The sequence below is a fragment of the Perognathus longimembris genome, chromosome 8 (genome assembly GCF_023159225.1).
Source record: "Perognathus longimembris pacificus isolate PPM17 chromosome 8, ASM2315922v1, whole genome shotgun sequence".
NCBI lineage: Eukaryota > Metazoa > Chordata > Mammalia > Rodentia > Heteromyidae > Perognathus > Perognathus longimembris.
The window spans coordinates 61,267,122-61,280,729 of NC_063168.1; the positions used below are offsets into that span (position 1 = coordinate 61,267,122).

The 13,608-nt window shown below is 48.0% G+C and overlaps 1 protein-coding gene across 1 annotated transcript in view; it reads right to left on the reverse strand.

Moving 5' to 3' along the window:
* Positions 1 to 1,149: 1,149 nt before the first annotated feature.
* Dpysl5 (dihydropyrimidinase like 5) overlaps positions 1,150 to 13,608 on the reverse strand; it is a 45,041-nt gene continuing 32,582 nt past the window's right edge. Inside the window, exons 8-12 of the mRNA XM_048353606.1 lie at positions 10,253 to 10,394; positions 7,493 to 7,635; positions 6,317 to 6,524; positions 3,456 to 3,624; positions 1,150 to 1,740 (exon numbers count right to left, since the gene is read on the reverse strand). Of these exons, the coding sequence (XP_048209563.1) occupies positions 1,655 to 1,740; positions 3,456 to 3,624; positions 6,317 to 6,524; positions 7,493 to 7,635; positions 10,253 to 10,394 (748 nt within the window). The 3' untranslated portion in view covers positions 1,150 to 1,654. The remainder of the gene's footprint in view (positions 1,741 to 3,455; positions 3,625 to 6,316; positions 6,525 to 7,492; positions 7,636 to 10,252; positions 10,395 to 13,608) is intronic.

Genomic DNA, 13,608 nt, shown 5'->3' on the forward strand with positions numbered 1-13,608 from the left:
TCTACCAACTGGTGTAAAACAAAGCAGAATACCTATCATGGAGTAGTCTTCTAGTTGGCTAAACTGATGCAATCAGCCATAGACATCACCCCATACCTATTCTCCACAGCTAGACTAGACAGTGAAGGTCATGAGAGCAGTTGTAGATAGTTCTGAGGTCAGAGGGCCTAAGCTATTCTGGGCCTCAGTTCCCTCATCTGTGAACTGGGGAGAGAACACATGCTCCATTGTAGGGAGAGCTTCTATGAGGGAGTGTGTAACTATACAAGCAGCACTATAAAAATCTGTAGGCAATGGCCATTCTACAAGAGTCCAGCGCCCCCTGCAAGCCTGGTGTGCTCAAACCAAAGGCTCATGAGCTCATTTCCCTTAGCAAGGGCAGGCAGCTGGGCCACATCCCAGATCCATCACCGGCCCATGAGACCTTCTGCAGCGCTTGAGAGGCAGGGTGGGCTCTACTGGACACAGACATAAAGGAAGCTACCAGCCCAGCCAGTGGGGATGTGGTGCCTACCACAGGAAGCCACAGCGCCTGTGCAGTGAGTTGGGCTCCAGTGAGGGCCTGGGCGTGGTGGGCAGGCGTCATCTTCCCTTGCACCTGGCAGCCCCTCTCCCACTCCCCCCTCTCTCAGCAGGCACGAGGCCTTCTGCCAGTCACACAGGAGGAGCGGCCAGGCCTCTGACCAGCAGGGAGAAGTGACAGGAAGCTGTGTGGGGATGTGAGTTAGTGTGGGGAGTGACCAGCAGAGCTGGGAGGGGCCGCCCTGCTGCTTGAAGGTCTCCAGGGCCAGCATCCAAGCTCCCTCCTAGAATGCAGGAAACCAGACTAGGAGGGGAAGAGGGGGTGTGGCCCAGGGTGTCTTGGCAGCCTGAGGACCCCATGTAGGGGGAGATGGGCCCTGTGCTGTCTGGTTGTAGCGAGTGCAGCATCTCCTAAAGACCACGTCTACTCCTGTTTCTATGCTATGCTAGTGACACGAAGCACCGTTATTTTTTTCCACAGGATGCACAAACAAGTCAAACCAAACCACTGCGCAAACCAAACGTGCAAAACAAAACCATTTACACGCGCCTGGCACCAGGCACAGGAGATCCCAACCACCCCCACCCCCAGGGTGCCTGGCCTGTACCCACACAGGGCTGGAGGCGAGTCAGGAGAGAGGAGACACCTGGGCACGGCTGGGAAGCGGGCACCTGTCTGGCTTGGGAAATATCACCACGGGGCTTCAGGGGTGGGGAGGGAGGCCTTTCCATTATAAAACACATCTGCTAAAGTGCTCTAGACACCCAGCTGGGCACCAGGGCAGGGCACTAAAGCCGGGGCCTTCCCAGGGCCAGCACTGGAGGCAGTGGTGAGAGGAGGGGCTGGGCCAGGCTATGCATGGCTTCTGTGCATAGTGAGTAGCCCCCACTGAGGCAGAGAAGCACACAGCAGGAAGGACAGCTCAAAGTGCCTGTTAGGGGTGGCTCGAAGCCCAGGGAATCACGTTCAGACATGGGGTGGGGTCCCCTGGGTCTTGGGGCCCCCCCACTGGTGGCACACTGCCCATCCCAGCCTCTCCTGCCCCCCCCACCACCCGTAGCTGTGGCCTGAAGGTGTGCGAGCAGGTGGTAGTGCGATGCATCCTCACTTGGTGGGGGCTGGGCAGTGCCTTTACCAAATGCCACTCGACCTGCCTCCAGGGGGCGCGAGGATCCGCGCCGAGGCCCGCTTTGGAACGTGGTCGTCAATCTGGGAACCTGGGGGAAGAAAGCAGAGGGGGTTAACCAGGCTGCCCTGCCTGGCTGGCAAGCCACAGTTGCCAATGACCAAGAGGCTCCACACCTGCATGGGTGGAGTAAAACTGTGGGCATTATCTCACTGAACCCACATGACTCCATCCTATTGTTTTTGGTGGAGAAACTGAGGCTCAGGGATGTGATATAACTTGCCCCAGATGTAAGTGTGTAAGGGGTAGAGACTTTAGAGTCGACTTACTTACTGGTCCCACTCATTCTGCCCATCTCACTGCTTCTAGCTTCCGTGAGTATAGGGAGAAAGGGAAAAGGGAGGGAACTCCTCTGCTTTGGAGAAGGAAAGAACCAGACCCCAAAGGCCCCATAGCTAGAAATCCCACCTAAACAGACGAGCCTCAGCCTGGAGGGAAGGTGACAGGCTGCCTGGGAGCTGCTGGGTCAGGGAGACGTTCTGCCTGCCATGGCTCTTGGAGATGAGGGGCATAGGAGGCCAGGGGGTTCCTACCTCCTGGTGGGTCTTGTCACTTCTCATGTGGCTGGCCACACTGGCCTTATGATTGGATTGGCAAGGCAAGGCCTAAGTGTAGCTGATGAAGTTCTCCAGACACATGTCCCTTTCTGACTGCCGACATTTATTTCCCATTGTTAGTGAAAGCGGCAAGAGCCTGTGGGGTGGGGGTGAGCGGTACCCTCCTTATGCACCACCAGCACCCTCAATGGGAACCGTCTGTTTCCGCCACAGCTGGCTCCTGGCAGTAAGCATGGAAGGGTCTTGGCAGGCAGTGCCCTCCCTCACTTCCCCAGTGCCTTTGCCTCTCCTACTAATACGGTTTGTGTTTGGGTCTCACCCCTCAGTGAACTCTATGCTCTGGGTACAGTGACCTGGGTCTTATTCCTCTCGTCCTCACACCAGCACAGCCTAATCCCGGCAGAGTAAGTTCTCTGACTAGTCCTGAGCTCAGCTGTGCTCCGGGAGACTTGAGCCCTGGCCTTTCCAAGTGGTGATGAGAATTTCCACCAAAGCTTCTTGAAGGACCACAGCATCTCACGGCCTCTTCCTGCCCTCCACTGAGGGCACAATTAGGAATCAGTGACGCGGCCCAAACACTGCAGAGCACCTGACACCTGTGCTACACAGACAGCAGCCGCCACCCAGAGGAGCTGCAGGTGTCAGTGCGGGCTCCTGACTCTGAGAATGAAAGAGGACCTGTTCAAGAAACTCGGATTGGTCAGACTGGGACCAGGACAGGGCGCCAGGGATAGAAGGAGGAGGAAAGAAACTGGGAGTCAGAGGCTAAATGAAGAAGTTAATAAAACATATGTAATACAAGTCCTGACTGAGAAAACAAAACAAAAACAGAAAACGCAGTGACAGCAAGGCCAGCGGGAGGAAAGAGAATTACATAAGTGCCAGGCCAACAGCCCTAGTACCGGAAGAGACAACTGGGTGCAGTCTCATGAACAGCAGAGATGTTTATGCCCTTGAAATGTTTCAGGGGACATGTAAGAACTGAGCACCTCAGGGAGAGCCCCTAACTGGGGCCATGGCCTGTTAGAGGGGCTGGTGAGCCCTCCTGTCCCTCTCCCTCATCCCCTAAAATGTATGTGTCTCTAAGAGCACACCGCACCCTCATCACCCAGCATGGCGGAGGGAGGGAAGAGGACGCAGGACACACAAGCCAAAGCCACTGGCTGGCTCTCCACACCCTTGCCCTTACCAGAGAGGCTGAAGCTGGACTCGTGAAGATCCCGCATGCCCCCGTGTCGGGTGACCGGCCGAGTGGGAGTATCTGCCAGTGGCGTTCCCATCTCCTTTTTCCCAGGATGCACCACTACAGCAACGTCCCCCAGGTAGGGAGTGCGGTCCACTGCCCTCACCTTCAAGGTCTGGAGAAGGGAAAAGTGCTTAGCCACGTGGGACTCTTGTCACTCTGCGAAGGACTCAAGTCACACGCTGAGGACCAGGCTTCTTTGGCCCCTCGGCCTGGAGATTCTTCACATTGCTCCTAACTAGTACGTGTGTGAGCGTGCATATACAAGTGGGCATATGTGCAAGTGAGCATGTGTATGCATGTGCAGAGGAGGCCTTGCTGGCTGCCTTTGATGTGGATGGACTCCTTACAGCGTATCTAGCACGGAGGCTTCAAAGGTCCTCAGCCTTAGAGCACCCCTTCCCTGGGCAATGATATCTCCTCAAAACCAGGCCCCCAAGATGCCAGTGCCTTTCATTGTGGTCTGACATCTTCCTGGGGATTAAAGCTCGGTATAGCTGATGTGGACGCATGAGACCCCAGGTAGCAATACTAGTTAACTCTACTCACAGATCTTGTAAGAGTAAGAGCTATATTTGGCAACCAAGCTCCTTAAGTTCCAATCCCAATGCTGCCACTTCTAAGCTGTGTGATCTTGAGTAAGTGACTTCATCTCTCGGTGCCTGTTTCCTCATTTGTAAAATTAGGATAACTGTGTCTGTGTCAGAGAAGCAGTGAAATAATATGTGCAAAGTTCTCAGAACTGCTCTTGCCCAGGTCATGCACAGTGTTTCACTGTTAGTGCTCCTGGGAGGAGGAGGAAGCGTGCTTGGATGTGCGTGTCTGGTCTGAGGGAGCAGCAGGGACAAGCTATGCCTGGTACCACCCAGGAAAGTAACTTCATCCATATTTATCAGCAATTGAGTTCAGGAAAACAGCAGACCCAGGATTTCCTGAAGGCCATTCCTCTTCTGCCCATTCCTTCATGTTCTCTAGTAATAAATCTGTAGTTAGGCTCTGCCTGGCTTCTTCCATTTAGAAAAATGGTTTCAAGATTATCCACATTGCCAGGCACAGGTGGCTCATGCCTGTAATCCTAGTCAGGAGGCTGAGATCTAGGGATCGTGGTTCAAAGCCAGCTTGGGCAGGAAAGCCCATGAGACTCATCTCCAATTACCCACCAGAAAACAAGAAATGGCACTGTGGCTCCAGTGATAGAGAGCTATCCTTGAGAAAAAAGAAGCCAGGGACAGTGCCCAGGCCGAGTTCATGTCCCATGACTGACAAAAACAAACAAACAAACAAAAAAACACAACACAAAAAAAGATTATCCATGTTGTATGTAGTATTTTTCAGTACTTTACTCTCTCTCTCTTTTTTTTTTTTTTTTTTTGGCCAGTCCTAGGCCGTGAACTCAGGGCCTGAGCACTGTCCCTGGCTTCTTTTTGCTCAAGGCTAGCACTCTGCCACTTGAGCCACAGCGCCACTTCTGGATTTTTCTATATATGTGGTGCTGAGGAAGCGGACCCAGGGCCTCATGTATGTGAGGTAAGCACTCTACCACTAGGCCATATTCCCAGCCCACTTTACTCCCATTTATGACTGAATAATATTCCACTGGATGGATATACTGAGATGAATTTATCTACTCAACAGTTGATGGACATGTGGGTTGTTTCTACTTTTTGGCCTTTGCGGACAGAGCTACTATAAACAATCATCCACATGCTTTTATGTAGGCATGACTTCACTTCTCCTGGACACGTAGTGGAATTGCTGGGTGCTATACCCAGGAGAAAACAAAGAAGTTACCTGCCTACTCTCCAACTTTTGGAGAAGTTGTCTTCTACAGCTGCTGCACCATTTTCCCAACGCCCCATCTTTACTGCTAATTATGTTCTATGTGTTTGAGTATATCTCCCTTTTGTTGTTTTGTGTTGCTCTTCCTGCTCTTTTTGGAACCTTGTCCTGAGGGATCTTGCCCACTCCCCATCCCCATATGAGGAACACTTTAGAGATGGGGTCATTCAAATGTTTGAGTAAGATACCCTGAGATTATGTTTGGCACCTGTGGTAACCAAGTTCTGTTTTTCTTCCAGCACCCCGAGCTTGTTCCCCATCAGCACACTTAGCTTTGGATTTCTTGGCCGCCTAGCCTCAGGAAAGAAGGACCTTGGCGACTGTCAAAAGTGTGGGCCCGGGGCTGGGGATATGGCCTAGTGGCAAGAGTGCTTGCTTCGAATACATGAGGCCCTGGGTTCAATTCCCCAGCACCACATATACAGAAAATGACCAGAAGTGGTGCTGTGGCTCAAGTGGCAGAGTGCTAGCCTTGAGCAAAAAGAAGCCAGGGACAGTGCTCAGGCCCTGAGTCCAAGCCCCAGGACTGGCCAAAAAAAAAAACAAAAACAAAAACAAAAGCAAAAGTGTGGGCCCTTGCAGGTGCAATGCCTCCATCTTTGGTCTCAGTGCACCAGGCTTGTACACAGGCTTGACATGATGGCTTTCAGAACAGACCCCCTCAAGGAGGAACTTGTGGGCTACAGACATGCTCAATTCCTTTCTTGGGTCTTGAGGAACTCAGGGCTCTGTTTATTCTCTTATTTAAAAGTCTATCTGCTAGTCAAAGATGAATGGGAACCAGCATTTTCCAACTCCAGCATTCATTCACCTTCCCCCTACCACACATTCCACCCTCAATCGTAGATAGGTGGCAGTAGGGTTCCTTGGGAAAAACAGTGAGCATAGCTTTCAAAGAGGAAGGGGAAGAAGTCCTCAAGCAGGAAGCTCACATTCTCCCCACACCTCTTCGCGCCTGCCCACCTTACCTTCTCTCTCTGCACCAGCTTCTTGTAGACAGTGTCTGGGAAGGATCGCAAGGGACAGAACTTGCCAGTCCCCTCGGCACACATGAAGACGCCGTTCTCGTACACCACACGCCCTCGGCTGATGGTGACCAGAGGCACGCCGTGGCAGCGCATGTTCTCATAGAGATTGAAGTCTCCTCCTTGTACCTGGGTGCTGGCTGAAATGGTTCTGGTGGGAGGTGAGGGTGGGAGAGCAAGTTCTGAGCAGAGGTGAAGATGGCACAGGGAAGGATGATGCCGGTGGGAAGGGGTAGTCCCCAGGGGCTTAGTATGGGTTGAATTCATCCCCTCAAAATTCCTATGGCCTAACCCTCAGCACCTCAGAATACATTCAGCCTGGGGCATAGGGCTTTTAGAGAGCTCATGAAGTTAAAATTAGACCACATGGACATATTCTAGTCCAATCTGACTAGTATCCTTATAAGACGAGGTGAAAGAACCACCAGATGTGGTGCAGAGTAAGAACAGGGGAGAAGATGGCTCTCAGCAATCCAGGGTCACAAGTCTATGTTGGAAATAGTACAAAGATTATATGCCTTTGGAATTCTGTAATGCAAGCTCTTAAAATCTCAAGTCCTTCTGGGTGTCAGTGGCTCATGTCTGTAAGCCTAGCAACTTAGGAGGCTGATCTGAGGATCATGGTTTGAAGCCAGCACAGGAAGGAAAGTCTGTAATACTCTTACCTTCTACTAACCACCAAAAAGCCAGAAGTAGAGCTGTGGCTCCAGTGGTAGAGTATTAGCCTTGAGTGAAAAAGCTCAGGGACAGTGCCTAGGCCCTGAGTTCAAGACCCAGGACTGGCACAAAACAAAACAAACACACACAAAATCCTAAGTTCTTGCTACGTGCCATTGGCTTATACCTCTAAGTCCTAGCTACTCAGAAGGCCAAGATCTGAGGATTGTAGTCTGAAGCCAGTCTGAACAGGAAATTATCAGAGACTCTCATTTCCAACCAGCAAAAAGCCTGAACTGGAGGCATGGCTCAAGTGGGGTGGAGTGGAAACAACTAAGGGAAATCACTCAGGCTGAGTTCAAGCCCTAGATATCCAACACACACACACACACACACACACACACACACACACACACACAATCTCAAGTCTCTCTAGCCCTGGAGACTTGCAACAAACTTTACTTTGTGGCTTCTGGGTCCCACACCACCACATCAGCATCGGCTCCAGGGATGATACGGCCCTTGCGGGGATACAGGTTGAGAATCTTGGCTGCATTGGAACTGGTAACAGCCACAAAACGGTTCTCATCCATCTTTCCTCCAACCTGAAACATTGCAAAAACATCAAGTCAATGAGGCTGTGTGTGTGTGTGTGTGCGCGCGCACGTGCTCCTGAGAACCTTCAACCCTGGTCTGTAACCTTCTAGCTTAGGGGGTCAGAACTATGCTCCTGAGGAAAATGATGCTGTGGGCTGTTTCAGGTGAGCCAACCTTCTAGGCTTGGTCCCACGAGCCCACTTCCTCTTCTTCCCTTTCCCCATTTATGATGTGACTGGGGTTTTGTGTGAAAAGGCTTCCCATTGGGTGTAAATGCACCTCTAACCCTATAAGATTTCTGAAACCAGATTAAACCCCAGGTAGTACTGGACTAGGCACTTTCTTACACACACATAGCTATGATAAAGTTTAATTTCTAAATTAGGCTTAGTAGGAGATTAACAATAACTAATAGAACAAATTTAACAATATACTATAATGAAAATTACTTAAAAAATTATATATATATGGGGGGGGGGCGGTCATGGGGCCTGGGCACTGTCCCTGAGCTCTTTTGCTAATGCTCTACCACTTTGAGCACAGAACCACTTCTGATTTTTCTGATGGTTAATTGGAGATGAGTCTCGTGGACTTTCCTGCCCCAGCTGGCATCAAACTGAGATCCTCAGATCTCAGCATCCTGAGTAGCTAAGATTACAGGCGCAAGGCACTAGCACCTAGCCAAAATTTATGATTTTTAAGGTTGATACTTAACATTTTTGGACTGTGAACTGAAGCCACAGTAAATGAAACTGTGCATTGTGTGGGGGCTGCTTTTGTATGCTCTATGGGCTGGCAAAGCATCTTACCACCCCTGCCCTCCCTGAGCACCAAGGAGCCTCTCTTCAAGGGGCATTTCCTCAGCTCATTGTCCTTCCCAGAGTGGCTGGCTTAGTCTGAAGGCCTTCACATATCTTTGGGCTCATATTCTGTTGAATTTAAGCCATGATAGATCAAGACCAAAAATACGTACTCTTCATGGGAAGAACAGGTGGTATTCAAATGAAGTCCCAGACCCTATCTGTTTTGAAATGCAATTAGACAAAATATTCCAAGAACCTTAGATATGCTCATATCCCTTGGCCCAGAAATCCACTTCTAGGACTCTGTCCCAATGAATTAATTAGAAATCTTGACATCGATTCACCACCAAAAGAAGTACTCTGCAGAATAATTTGTTAAGTAAAAATTTGAGACAAACAAAGTTCCAAGAAAAGGATTAATAAAGTATAGTACTTCCGTTGGCAAGAATATTGTTCAGCTATTAAGAAAGATGTTTCAGGACTAGGGATGTGGCTCAGCAAGGCAGCTCTTGCCTAGTATGTGTGAATACTAAGAATCAATTCTCAGCACCAGCCAACCAACCAACCAAGCCACGTTCTAAGGATAGTCGATATGTATTATAACAAAGAAAAAAGAAGACCAACCTAGTAATCAAAACAATTTATAGGGCTGAGGTGTAGCTCAGTGGAAAAGTACTTGCCTAGCAAGGATGGAGATCTGGATTTGTTACTCAGTACCATCAACAACAACAACGAAAACCTAATGTCTAGTACATACATTGAATAAGAAAAAAAAATACACCATTATGAAATGGGAACCCCACTGTACACTCTAATAATAATAATTTTTTTTTTTTTTTTTGGCCAGTCCTAGGCCGTGAACTCAGGGCCTGAGCACTGTCCCTGGCTTCTTTTTTGCTCAAGGCTAGCACTCTGCCACTTGAGCCACAGCGCCACTTCTGGCCATTTTCTGTATATGTGGTGCTGAGGAATCGAATCCAGGGCCTCATGTATACGAGGCAAGCACTCTTGCCACTAGGCCATACTCCTAGCCCCAATAATAATAATTTTAAAAGCACCAAAATGTTAATAGTTTCTAGGTGTTTTTATCATGTATTTTTCTTTACATCTTCCAAATTTCTTTGAACACTTGTACATATTTAAAGAATATTTATACATAGGTAGTAATGTCATCTATCTATCTCTCTGATATCAATCTACCTACCTACCTACCTCTACCTACCTACCTGATAAATGTTATCTACTAATCTGAAAGGATACCTCCTATTCAGTGCTGCTGTTGTAAACATTGTTACTGCAGACATAATATTATATTATTCTAGGGATTTTTTCTTCTCCTTAGCTTTTTTATTCAAGTCAGGCGCTCTATCACTTGAGCCACAGCTCCACTTCCTTAACATATTTTTATATAAGCTTAACAGATAGTAAGTCCATAAATCCCTTTTCTTTGTAGTATCATAAGCCCATCAGAACTTTCTAAATTTCTACCACATGTTGGGGCTCTAGTGGTAGAGTGCCTACCTAGCACTGCATTTTTTTTTCTATAATAGATCTTATCATTCTTTTCATAGGGTGAAGTAGTGGTTTAGAGGAGGCCTTTTTTGTCCAGGATTTTAATTTTTTGTGTGTGCTTACAATGGAACCCTGGCCCTTGTGCATGCTCATCATGAGCTCTACCACTGAGCTACACCTGAGCCCCCTGCTTTAGTTTTTGAGTGAGCCAGGAGTCACAGCTGAGCCAAATTCCTATGAATAGTCTGGAAGGATCCTTGGAGTGAGCACTTTCCCTGGGCCCGAGTGGGCAGGTATGCCGGTCACCTACCACTCCTCTCTCCCAGATGACACTCATGCGGTCTTGCACGCCGCTCACTCCATGTGGGATCTTGGTGAAGTCCTCCTTGCCCATAGCTTTCTGCTTCGTGGTGAATGGCCGGTGATCTGATGCCACGATGTTCAGAGTGTCACTGGGGAGAGAGAGGGAAGTAAGCAGTGAGGGCCACGGATGCACACGCTGCCTCTGCATCTGTTCCAATCCAGCTGGCCACAAGCTGGCGCTTGGGAAAGCATTTCCACATTCAGTGCTAAGTGTTGCTGAATAACTGGGCGCCATAGCTCCCGAAGGGATGGAAGGGTAAGACAGAAGAGAAGTCGGACTTAATAAACACGTGGTTTGTTAAGCAAGTCCATAAGTTCACCACCAAAAAGCCATCCACGACCAGGTCTTCAGATGGCTGCTAAGTCACCAACAGGTCCTCGGGGAGGCTGCAGCTGTCTCAAGGGCTCAGAGACAAAGGACAGAAGAGAGGATAGCTATGTGGCCAGGACCAGGGCAACCTTAGGAGAAAATGCCTTGGGAAGGCAGCGAGGGACCTGGCTGGAGCAGGGGGATCATGAAGAGCCGGGGACAAGTGCTGGGAGCACCCGGTGAGTGCCTTGAGGGTCAGCATGGGGGTCTCCTATTACCCTGTAAGGGAGCACCTGTGTGCCACTCTGCTGTCCACTCAGAAGGTGACTCAAGAGCAGAAGCTGTTGTCTCATGGGGTGAGGAGACATCCACCCCACACCCGCCCTGCCAGGCACAGAGAGGGCTGTTTCCACTGGGCCTGCAGGCTTTTCAGTCACAGTTCTTGCCAAGTGATTATGTCTTGGCCAAATCCACAGTAGGATGACTTAGCTCTTCTTGTAGCATGGGCTGACATCATCCTGGACCATAGAGACAGTGGAAGATTCTCCCACTGAGCAGGTTGTTCTAGAAACCCGCCATCTCCATGCTCTCCACACCTGCAGAACCCCACCAGAGATAATGGGATCTGCAGGATTTCACTGTCTCTGCAGGGGTCTCCCCGCCATTGGGTGGGGTTTAGGTCAAGAAAGGTCCCCATTACAGCATCATGGATCATAGGTCAGGAACCTCACAGCTTGTATTCAACTCCCTTCCTTTAACTGAACACCCAGTTTCCTCAGATGGACTCCAGGCAAGTAGGTGCTGCTAAATAGGTGTAAATGAATGTGGTCCCTTTCTAGAAGGCTCAAGTACTTCCCTGAATCTGGGAACTGAACAGATACTTTTCAAATGAAGAATACAAATGGCCAATAAACATATTAAAAACATGATCAACATCGTTAGCCATTAGAGAAATGGAGATCAAACCACACTGAAATTCCATTTCATCCAATTCAGAATGCTATCATCAAGAAAATAAGTGTTGGGCTGGGGATATGGCCTAGTGGCAAGAGTGCCTGCCTCGGATACACGAGGCCCTAGGTTCGATTCCCCAGCACCACATATACGGAAAACGGCCAGAAGCGGCGCTGTGGCTCAAGTGGCAGAGTGCTAGCCTTGAGCGGGAAGAAGCCAGGGACAGTGCTCAGGCCCTGAGTCCAAGGCCCAGGACTGGCGCAAAAAAAAAAAAAAAAAAGAAAAGAAGTGTTGACAATGATACAGGGAGAAAGGTACTCTTTTTCACTGCTAGAAGGAATACAAATTAGTCAAACATGGAGATTTCTCAAAAAAGTTAAAAATAGACCTTCCATATGATCTAGCCATACCACTTCCAGGCACATATCCAAAATAATCAAAGTCAGCTTACTAAAGAGACACCAGGCTTATTGTGGTTCTATTCACAAAAGCCAAATTATGTAATCAGCCTACATGCCCATCAATAGATGAATGGATAAAGGAAATGTGGTATGTATACACCATGAAATTTTACTTAGCAATTAAGAAGAATGAAATGATATTATTTGCTGGGAATTGGAGATCATCATGTTAAGTGAAATAAGCCATTTACACAAAGACAAGTATTGCATGTTTTCTCTCATGAACTTGGGAGGAAAAACAAACAAACAAAAGAGGTCTTGAAAATACAGAGGGGAGGGGCTGGGAATATGGCCTGGTGGCAAGAGTGCTTGCCTCGTATACATGAAGCCCTGGGTTCAATTCCCCAGCACCACATATACAGAAAACGGCCAGAAGTGGCGCTGTGGCTCAAGTGGTAGAGTGCTAGCCTTGAGCAAAAAAAAGAAGCCAGGGACAGTGCTCAGGCCCTGAGTCCAAGGCCCAGGACTGGCCAAAAAGAAAGAAAAGAAAATACAAAGGGGAGTTTGACTAGGGAAGTAAGTGGAAGGGAAAGGGAAAGAAGGGAGGGAAGGGTAAGAGATTAGTGGAGGGGGGAATATGCCCAAAGTATGAATGGAAATGTCATAATGAAATACTTTAGTGTGATTTTTTTCTTAGTGCTGGTACTGGGGCTGTGGGCTTTCTCTCTCATTTTTTTCTGCTCATAGCTGACACTTTACAACTTGAGCTATACCTCAAGTCCAGCATTTTGATTGTTAAGTTTAAGATTAACAACTCCCAATTAGATAAGTTTCACAGACTTTGTTGCCTGGGCTGGTTTGAAGCCATGATCCTCAGATCTCAGCCTTCTTAGTAGCCAGGATTATAGGCAAGAGCCATTGGCACCTGGCAAAATCCCATACTATGTATAATTAATATATGCCAATACAAATATTAAAAGTACCTATAACAAATCTTTGAAATTCAAACTACGGCTGGCTTTGTCAAGCATGAGATATTGAATATGATAAAATGAAAAAAAATTCTGGTCCCTTTAAAAAGTCATGCGTGTGTGTGTGTGTGTGTGTGTGTGTGTGTGTGTGTATACATGTGCACACCAGTCCTGAGGCTTGAAAAAGGGCCTGAGCTTTTGTGCTCAATGCTACACTTGACCACTTGAGCCACAGCTCTATTCCTGGCTTTTTTCTGGTTAATTGGAGATACAGACTCTCATAGACATTCCTGCCCAAGTTGGCTTCAAACTATGATCCTCTGATCTCAGCCTCCTGAGTAATTAAGACTACTGTTGTGAGCCATTGATGCCAGCAAAAATCAGATTTTTTTAAACAAAGGAGAAATGTACAGATTGTATTTTTAATTGCAATTCAGACTGAAAATTTGCATACTAATATAAATAATGACACAGTAATTCATATTCTCTTACAGGAATGGTAAGGCGTGTCTGGGTTTTCTATCAAGCACTTTGTGTCATATAAATTATGCAAACAAAATGCTATAAAAGTAAAACTATAGTAATCATAAATTCCTTTAAATAATTAAAATTATAGTCCAAATTCTATAAAATAGCACATACTTACAATATGCTCTGATTAAAAAGG